This window comes from Phragmites australis, chromosome 3, assembly GCF_958298935.1.
Source record: "Phragmites australis chromosome 3, lpPhrAust1.1, whole genome shotgun sequence".
Taxonomy (NCBI): domain Eukaryota; kingdom Viridiplantae; phylum Streptophyta; class Magnoliopsida; order Poales; family Poaceae; genus Phragmites; species Phragmites australis.
The window spans coordinates 15,171,828-15,182,012 of NC_084923.1; the positions used below are offsets into that span (position 1 = coordinate 15,171,828).

The 10,185-nt window shown below is 47.4% G+C and overlaps 1 protein-coding gene across 1 annotated transcript; it reads left to right on the forward strand.

Annotated features, from left to right (window-relative positions):
* The first annotated feature begins 691 nt into the window (after nt 1–691).
* Nucleotides 692–1,856, forward strand: LOC133912372 (nifU-like protein 1, chloroplastic). The gene is made up of 3 exons (XM_062355062.1): nt 692–1,128; nt 1,222–1,364; nt 1,447–1,856. The coding sequence occupies exons 1-3, from the start codon at nt 789–791 to the stop codon at nt 1,633–1,635; spliced, it is 672 nt and encodes a 223-aa protein (XP_062211046.1). The 5' UTR covers nt 692–788; the 3' UTR covers nt 1,636–1,856.
* Nucleotides 1,857–10,185: the final 8,329 nt, after the last annotated feature.

The following is a 10,185-nucleotide window of genomic DNA, read 5'->3' on the forward strand; positions in this document are numbered from 1 at the left end:
GGCAGGGCATCGCGGAGGCCGGACAGGGCGAGGTTGGACAGGCTGTGCTCGTACCGACCCGTCTAAATCGGGTCGTGTCGTGCCGACTTACCGTGTCGAGACGTCGATCCAAGCACAACTCGGCTAGCTGTGTCGTGCCGACCTGACCCATCTACCCTCATGCATGTGCCGTGCCTATAATATCGTGCCTCGAACTAGCCCAGTAAATATGGGCTAGTTGATCATCTTTAGATGGAAGGCTGACTCTTCCACCTTCCAATTGCAGAGCACATAGGTATAATCATTTCCTTCAATTCTAAATCTCTATCTTCTCATAAAGTTTCTATTATTCAATCTATCTATGAGGAGATGGAAGACTTTCATCTTTCTACTATTACATTTAGACTTCCAGATCTATCTAAAAGGAGATGGAGGTTGAATCCCGCCGAAGGGAAGATTGCAAAACTTGCTTTCCTTTAAATGTTTGTAGCCCAAATATAATGCCATTCATAGAGTTTCTTTTTTGGTAGACCAAATTAAAGGTTTACTCACAGAAATGCCTCTGCGCATTTGGTTGGGCTTCGAAAGGAGAGCTCAACGCCCAGTGCTCGCTGTCTTCTAGGTTATTTGGTAAACTCGTTTATACAATGCTAACAGGATAAACAATTTCTTAAAGGAAAAAAACCCTGGATCCAGCGAACAAACTGATATTTCTTGCTTCATTTTTCAATTGTGATTTTCTTGGCCCCAACTTCTCGGACGGCAGCGAAGAGCAAACGCGACCCACACGCGACCACACAACACAACCCATGGAGGCGTCGCTGACCGCCGCCGCCGCCGCCGCCGTCTCGTCGCCTCCGCCGCGAGCCCGCCTCCGAATCATCAGACCGAACCCACCCCTGACCCCTCGGCAGCTCCAATTCGGCCCCTCCAAGATCCGGACCTCCGGTTCCCGGGCCCACCTGGCCGCGGCCTCCGCATCCACCCCGTCGGCGGCGGGAGGCGGCCTGTACTCTGCGGCGATCTACGAGCTGACGGCGGATAACGTCGATCGAGTCCTGGACGACGTGCGCCCCTACCTCATCGCCGACGGCGGCGACGTCACCGTCGTGTCCGTCGAGGACGGCGTCATCTCCCTCAAGCTCGAAGGTGAACTAAATTTCTCAACCTCGTGATGTATGGAGTCCGTGGCGAGATCCAATTCTTTTGGTGATTCTTATGGTTTTAATTTGCGGCATCCAGGAGCGTGCGGCAGCTGCCCCAGCTCGACGACGACGATGAAGATGGGCATCGAGCGCGTGCTCAAGGAGAAGTTCGGCGACGCCGTCAAGGACATCCGCCAGGTGTTCGACGGGGACGAGGCGCCGGCGGATACTACGCCCGAGGTCGGGGACTACCACCAGAATCGTAGCACTCTTGTTGTAGAAGTACTGTACTAACCTTGTCCGCGAACCTTTGTTGGTGCAGGCGGTGAACCGGCACCTGGACATACTGCGGCCGGCGATCGCGAACTACGGCGGGAGCGTGGAGGTGCTGGCCGTCGACGGCGAGGACTGCCTGGTGAAGTACGACGGGCCGGAGTCCATCGGGAGCGGGATTAAGGCGGCCATCAAGGAGAAATTCCCGGACATCACCAATGTTGTGTTCACCCAGTAGAACACTTTCTAGGTATGCAGTACGCAGTCGACAGGTCACAGCAAATTAGAAGATGAAATTGTCAAGGGAAATGCTGTGCGTTTACAACTCGAGAACAACCATGCATGTACACCATTTGATGTATTTATGAGCTTCCAAGTTAAGCGTGATACTTGTAATTTGCACAAAAAGTTATTCTAAACTTGTATCGAAATGCAACCACGTTGGATGGTTCTGTCTCATCCCTTCGTTCATTACTTCATTTAACTTTGCTTTCGTGCGATCTTTGCAGCTCTCGCGAGCACAAGTACACTACTTGTGCGGATGTTTGCCTTCCGTCACCTGAATTCGCATGTATCATTATACCGGCAAAGGCAAAGTAAAATTTGAGCATATGTCCGCCGGGTAGTCTCGCGAGCACAAGTGTAGTTGCAGTACGAGGCCTTAAACAGCCTGAAGTATAGTTTTGAATGCAGCCTTTTCTTTCTTGCTACTCTGGTCTGAAGTGTGATTTTAAGTGCAGTTTGCATTACAATATAGCACATTTTCTGAAGTTGAATAACTCTGGAATTTTGACTGGAGTACCATACAGACATGACAGATTGATAATAGTATAAGGATATTATGATATGTTTGGTAGAGCTTTTTCAAATTTAAATTCTCTGCGGAGAGTAATTTTCTAGGAAAGTAATTTTGTGGCTAAAAGTGATTATCTAGAATAAATTATACGGAGAAAGTGATTCTGTACGGAAAATAAATTAGCAGAAACTGCTTTTTTTTAGCTTCCTAACTTCTAGTTCATTTCAAAGAATCACTTCAACGGATTTCACTCAAAGAGCTAAAAGCTGAAAACTATTATTTAACAGACGTCTTCTAATTTCAACTTAAAAAAACTACTCTAAAAACTCTGTAAATCAGACCCTTAGCAACACATGTACGAGACATTCCGTGCTGCCGTGCCGGTGAACTGCTGGGTAAGGAAGAAATGGAGAGTCTACTAACTGGGTTGGACCGCTTCTGGGGGATCAAGGCAGAACGCTCGTGCAGCTGGTCTTCAGAAAGCCCAACTAATTTGGGCCGCACCTGATCGACGAATTCTCCTGGCCCGTCCCGGCTAGTTCGTTTACGTATTCCCAATTTCACCAGATGGCGGAACAGTGCTACAGCCGTGTAACACGCTAGGGGTTTTGGAGGCCGTGCAGTCGTGCGCCACGATACAGCATGACTACTATGAAGAGCATATACTTCGTAGCGAAGGCAAATTTAAGAATTTAGATAATATATGCGATCGTATTTACGAAATTAGATAACAGATGAGCGTATTTATAAATTTAGCACATATATTCGGAACCTCAAAATCCGAAATCCTGTTTTCGGTTACTGAAATATCGAAAAAACGCCGGCCCCATAGTTTTCGAAAACTGAGGTGCCGAATACGGCACTGTGCACCGTATTCGGCACCTCAGTTGTCGAAAAATCTCTGTATTCGGCAACTGAGGTGTCAAATACGGTGCACAGTGCCGTATTCGGCACCTCAGTTTTTAAAAACTGTGGGCTTGCCGCATGCGTCGCCTCTGCGTCTTGTCACGTCGCGTCGTGTCGATGCTTTTGGTGTATGCGTGACATGTGCGGGGTCTCTGATGCTTTTGTGCCTAATAAAATGCGTTGGCTGGCAGAGGAGATAAGAGCAGCAGCAGAGGAGAGAAGGGAGAAGAGAAGAGAGCAGCAGTGGAGAGAAGAGAGCAGCAGCGGAGCAACGCTAGGAGAAGCAGCTCAAGCAGAGGGGGCAGACGGAGAGGATCAACGCGAGCAGCAGCGGCGCTCAATTTCCTTCAGGTAAGTTCTTAGATTACGTAGTTAATTAGTAATAGTAATTAGATTTTTCTTAGTCTGTTCAGAAGTATACTAGTCCCTTCGTAAGTAGATTGTTAAATTCATTCAAGTACATTTGATTAATTATATTATTTTGATAAAATAGAGTATTTAGATTATTTGTTTAGTTGGATTATATGAATTTTATTAGTAAGTGTGATTAGATTCTTTACTTAATTTAATAATATGAATTTACGTAATTTAATCAAGGTAATTAGTTTTATTAAAGTAATTTGATTATTTCAATTAACTTGATTAATTAGTTTAATCACTTAGGTTTAGTAGAACCGTAGAAGTTAGTGTCCAGTAGCAACAAAGATGCATATTAGTTGTATATTAGTACTTATTCACAATAGTTGTATATTAGTACTTATTCACAATAGTTGTATATTAGTACTTACGTATTGTTTAATTAATATTTTAATTCGATCTTCAATATTTGTTCTTTCATTTAAATTCAATATTGATGATTTAATTAGCATAGTTACTTACTTAAATATTTAGTATTGTTAAGTATTGCACTATTTAATTAGTATTATTTTTTTACTTACTATTTATTACATGTACATTTATTTAGGAGATACGGTATGACTTTCTATATTTATTATAGAGAACGTACCACAGTTTTGCACGGGAGACTCGTAACAATTCAGAACTGCCAGCACATAGAGAGTTCAGTTGAGGTACCTACTGATCTAGATGGCCTGAAATCACATGTTATGCGCCTTTTACGTGTGAACCAGCAGTCTCATACTGTTGTCCCAGAGGGTGTGCGGCCACGGCTTGTTCCAAACAGCTCGGTCGTTGTCCATACGTTGTTCGAGATGAGTAGGAACAATGCATGGGCTTTGTACTCACGCAAGGCATTGGAGGAGAACTTTGATATGAGGGTGTACGTAAACATAGTGTCACGACTGGTGCAAGGTGATGCAGTGACTACCGTGGAAGGCTCAGTCCAGCAGGTGATGCATGAAGAGGATGGAGGGCATGTCGGGGAGGGCAGTTCCAGTAGAGAGGGAGCTAGAGTGGACCCTTCTGAGGTCGATGCAGGATGCATGGATAATGAAGCCGGTGGTAGCGGGGATGAAGAAGCTGCTGACAATGATGACCCGGTGCCGGCAATCCAGTACTTTCGTGGTACTGGGCTGCTGGATTGTGTCATCGTTGAGTATAACACCTTATCTAACTGGGGATACCAGAATAGCGACATTCAGGTCGGGCAACAGTTTCGTAACAGAGGGGAGGTCATCCACTTTATTAGCAACTATGCTGTAATAACAAGAAGGGACCACAAGTGCGCCCGGTCTAACCCTACGGAGTATGAGGTAAGGTGTACCAAGCACCCGAATTGCCCTTACTTCGTACGAGCACATCAGCCGAAATATGAGAACTATTTTGTGATCAGTGGACACACCCCACATACATGCAGCGAAGAGGCTATTAGGAATGTGAGCCACGTCGTTGATGCGAGGTTCGTAGCCCAACTCCTCATCACCCTTATTGGCACGGAAATTTGTTTGTCGCCAAAATCAATTATGGGGGAGGTGCACAGTAAGACTGGCATGCTTATCAATTACCACACCGCGTGGCGAGCGAAGCAGAAGGCGTTGAAGATGTTGTTTGGAAGCTTCGAAGAGTCATACAACTATGCTCCGAGACTGCTGCAAAAGATTGCCATGATGAATTCAGGGACTCAGTGGGCCATGGCGGATGAGCCGATCAAGCTAGATGATGGGTCATATAACACCACTGATCGATACCTCATTAGGTTATTCTGGTCCTTTGGACAATGCATCGAAGCATTCAGGCATTGCAGGCCGGTTGTATGCGTGGATGCCACATTTCTGAGCGGCAAGTTCCATGGTACCCTTATGACAGTAATGGCGGCGGATGCAAATAATCAGATCATTCCTCTCGCCTTTGCAATGGTTGAGAGTGAAAATAATGATAGCTGGCTGTGGTTCCTCACCTTGGTGAGGACACTGTCGTGGAAAATAGGGAACGAGTTTGCGTCATCTCAAACCGCAACAAGGGCCTTCTGTATGCGTTGGACGTGCTGCATGATAGCACAAACTGCTCCATTGCATGGCCTGATGTGGAGAGAAGATGGTGCATGCGACACTTGGCGTGAACCTGTACACAAGGTACCGCAGCAAGTCGCTTGTAAAGAGATTCAAAGGGCTATGTCTTCAGAACCAGCAGACGAAGTTCAACGAGATATGGAGAGAGTTAAATGAGACCACTCGCAAGATGATGGCAAACCAGCAAGCAGGGGAGGATCATCTGCGGACTCAAATGGTTGGGGGCCAAACTATCGTTAGTCGTTCACGTGGTATGTTTAGCCAGTGGATAGCGGGGAAGCCGGCGGAGTGTTAGTGCATAGAATTGTAATGATCATATTGTACCGATTCTTATGCAAATAGCCGTTCTAAAATTATTGTATCCCATGTTAGGTACACCATCATGACAACGAACATAGCGGAGGCGTTCAACAATGTCCTAAAGGGAGTACGGGGCCTCCCGTTGTGTGCCATTATTGAGCTCACATTCTACAGAACGGCGGACTACTTTTGAGACCGTGGTAATGCTGCTATGAAGTGCAGCACGCGGTTCGCACCTAAGGTGGAGCAAATCATATCCAGAAGGAGGAGCAAGGCACACTTTCATCGGTCGAGGATCTACAACTTGGCCAACAATGACTTTGAGGTCATATGCCACCGTAGGTATGCTTCAGGGTATAGCGCAGGGGACACCGTGCAGCAATGTCAACTTGAGCCTAACGAGGTGAAGTGCACATGCAATAAGTCAAAACTGCACCATATCCCGTGCTCGCATGTCTTAACCGCTTGCAGGGACATAGGTGGTAATGACGGATCACAGTACGTATCACCGTACTTCACGATCGATGCATTGAGGAGCACATGGCTTCCAAAGATGCGGTCCTTTAACATCGGAACCAACTACAAAGCGATCGAGGGGCCTAAGTGGGTACCTTATCCACGAGCACGACGCACAGATCCTGGAAGGCCTAGATCTATGAGGCTGCAAGGTGACATGGATGAAGCAGATGCTGTTGACGGCCTACGCAGGTGCAAACTTTGCAAACAACCTGGCCATGACAGGAGGACTTGCCCGACCCGTGAGTAAACTATCAGGCCACTATCGAACTGAACTGTATTAGAGTCTTTGCATTTTATTTTGTTCTTAGAAGCTATTCGCAGACATGGTTTGTATTGTAAAATGTTATTCTCCTGTTAGTTATACTACTTATTTTGTATTATGTGGTTGGCACTGTACCCCTTTAGACAAGAAGTGACCACACGGCTCTGCTTTAACTATAAAATGACAACACCTCTAGCAACAACCATTGTATTGTTAATATAATTTCTTTATTTATTTTCTGTTTCTTAAATATTCATGGATCCGTGTTTTGATACAGAGACAGAGCGTTATAGTCAGTGATCAATAAATCTATGGCGGGATCCTCTAGTACAGGCTTTCCATGGACACCTTCAACGATCGCTATAGCACTTAATGCCTCCTTACAGGTTGTGCGTGAAGGAAACGATGATCCCTTAAAGGAGAACAACATAATCCAAGCCGTGGCCAAATTGCATGCAAGATCCATATGTTCTAGGTTAACCGCTCCGCTTCAACGTGTAACCACCGAGGACCTTAGGGCCCTCTTGCATTAGCGGTGTCAAATGTATCTCAGGGTGCGCGAACTGGCCCACCATCCTTCTGTGATAGGTTTCTCTAGGAGGCACAAAACGATACTGATGTCGCCGGACCAGTATGCATCCTATATTCAGGTTCATCATTTTCTATTTGGTCACCCTACTTATCTTATTTCCATTGATTCGAATGCTCCTATTCTATGTCAAGCGTTCCCGGAAGATGAACAGTTGATCAACAAAGAAATCTCACACTTCTTGGTGATGTATATGCTCTTCGACGGGGGTGTGATGCCTGGTTCGCGTAGAAGACGACGACAGTCAGCGAACCTAAGGGGTACAGTGGCGACCTCTACGAATCATCCAGATAATGACGAGGACGAAGACGATGACGATTTCATGCCCCCAATGCCTCGATGTTCCAGCAGCAATACAGGAGAAGGTTCTAGGAACACTGCAAGAGGATGTTCACGCACAACATCGAGATGCCGTACAACCGACAGGAAAATAGGACGTGGTACTACCGTGATACCTCAAGATGATGACGACAACGACGATTTCATGCCACAACGACCCCGCCCTCTGAGGCTTCCATCTCCGGAGGACACTGATGACCCTGAAAATGATGATGGATTTGCTCGTACTCATTTTTACAACTTCCCAGAACCACCTCGGAGACGACAACCATCTTACCCGGATAGCTTTGACCATCACACCTGGAATTCTTACGCTAATTTGCGTTGCCACTTTCCTTCGCCCTAAGCATGTATTGTAACCCTGTATATTTTCTTTCCTTAAGGCATGTTAGGTTTAGCAGCGGCATGTTATTATGTTCTTTAGGTGTATCGTACATGCTAATGTTTGTTGTTGTCCGCTCTTTATGTGTAGGGTCTATTCGCGCTAAGACGAAAAACCCCATGTTACATGTAATCTTCATCATCGTATGTAACCTCTGTACCGGGTTCCATGCTACTTATGCTTTACAACTACTATTGTTACCTCTGTACCGAGAATTTATTATATTAACAATACAGTGAATAAGACATAATAGGGATGACCTCGACATTAAAGTCAATAATACATGTGTCATGAAATATTACACTGGCTACTCAACGGCGACGACGCCTCACGCAATCCCCATGAGTGTAAGTGTCTGACGAGTGTGTGGCTCTCATCCCAGCAGCCTGCGCAGGCCCCTGCCTCGCGTGCCCTTGCTCGTCATCATCATCTTCCTGCCCTGTGGGACCCCCACCGAACGTGTATCCCGCCCCGCTAACTCGGCCCTGCATGTACCATGCCGAAGGATCCTCGTGCGGAAGTGTGGACGACCCTATACGTGCTTCGATGGAGTCCAGTGTGCCGAAGGCTCGCCATGCTGGTACCAATGTGAACTTCCAGGTTCATCGAGATCTTGGGAGGACTGTCTGCCGAGTAGATCAGTGAAGGTGCTAGTCGCATGCATTGCAGCAGCCCAGTCAAAAGCATTAGTGTCGCTCCAGCAAGGGGTCTGCTGCGTGCAGTCAACGACGTCCTCCTGATGAGTAGATGCTGCAGCCGGAGGTGTCATCGTAGTCGGAGGTGCCAGTGAACCCAGCGTAAACTGCTCGGGCGCAGGAGGCTGCGTGCACTCCTCGGCCTCAGCACCGGAACATGAGATATGACGCGCCAAAGCTGAAGATGCATGTCATGACTGTGCCCGGACGGGTTCCTCACGGGCACTGGATGAGCACCTGCTGTGGGAGGCACGGGACGAGTCCATGGCAGGTCGTCGTACCCCCTCCATTGCGGGGCACACCCACCTAGACCACGTATAGCGTTTAGGAAGCGGGATTCTCTCGTCCTCATGTACTCCCAGAGAGGGTTACGATCCCTTCGCGATGATGACCCGCTTGGTTCCCCACAAGCTTGATCCTCCTGCGGATGCATCTCATACGCCTCTTCAGTCTGTATAAGATGAGGGACATGTCAGTAATACAGAGATTTTCCAAAGAAAACCATTATAAGTAACGCATCAATTACCATAACATGAAGTAGGAGGGCACGATCCTCGGGGAAGGGTCTGAGGCCCGGCTGTACAGGTCCACTGAGTAAGGTGGCACGCGTGCGCGGACGGTACCAAGCAAGGTAGTCCCAGTGCGTGATCTCATCGTATTGTCCAGCAGTAACGATGACATCCACCGCGGCTGACTCTGTCCACCTCCGTATGTAGTCGGCATTCTTGGATGCCCAGTTCTGTGTGCCTCCGCCCCCCTGTGAGCTCCTCTTGTACGTGACATAAACAGTTATAATTTGTTAACATGGATAACCAATGTACTAAGGCAACATACAATAACACACTTACTCGTGCGCCCGTCCGGCGTCTTGTGGTGGTGGTACTGGCACCACCTGTCGGTACCCGAACTGCCTCTGTATACGTTCTGGAGAATATACTTCCACGCAGTTCATGTACAACAAGAAGCATGTGGTCAACCATAAGTCTACGTCACGGCTACAAGAGGATGCGAGGAGTCCACCATCTACAATTTCTTTCACTCGTGCCATACGCCATGGATCCCACTCCACGAGATCAGCGCTGAGGACATCCAGGTCATTGATCACCCGGGAGTAGTTACCATGGTATTGCTGCTGACTCCATCTCAGCCTAGCATGAATCCACCGATACCCCATCGTCGGCCTTATGTCATCTGCAATGCCATCGGAGATGTGGACTGGGTAGTAGCACTTGAGCACCCAAGGTCTGCAAACCGGGAGGTACTCCCAACTCCATAGCTGTAAGAGGTGTATGCACCATGTAATAATTGCCTTCCTCTTTATTCGCTGGGTTATATCACACAATCCTCTGTAGGTTGCAGCCAACACTGCAGATCCCCAACTGTAAGATGTAGGCTCATAAGGATGTGACACGAGGTGGGCCGCTAACCATACAATATGGGGGACGACATAATCGCCTGCCGTGTTGCAGAACATGATGCCTCCGAGCAGGACGTACAAGTACACCTCATAGTGCTGCATAAGTGTAGCCTCG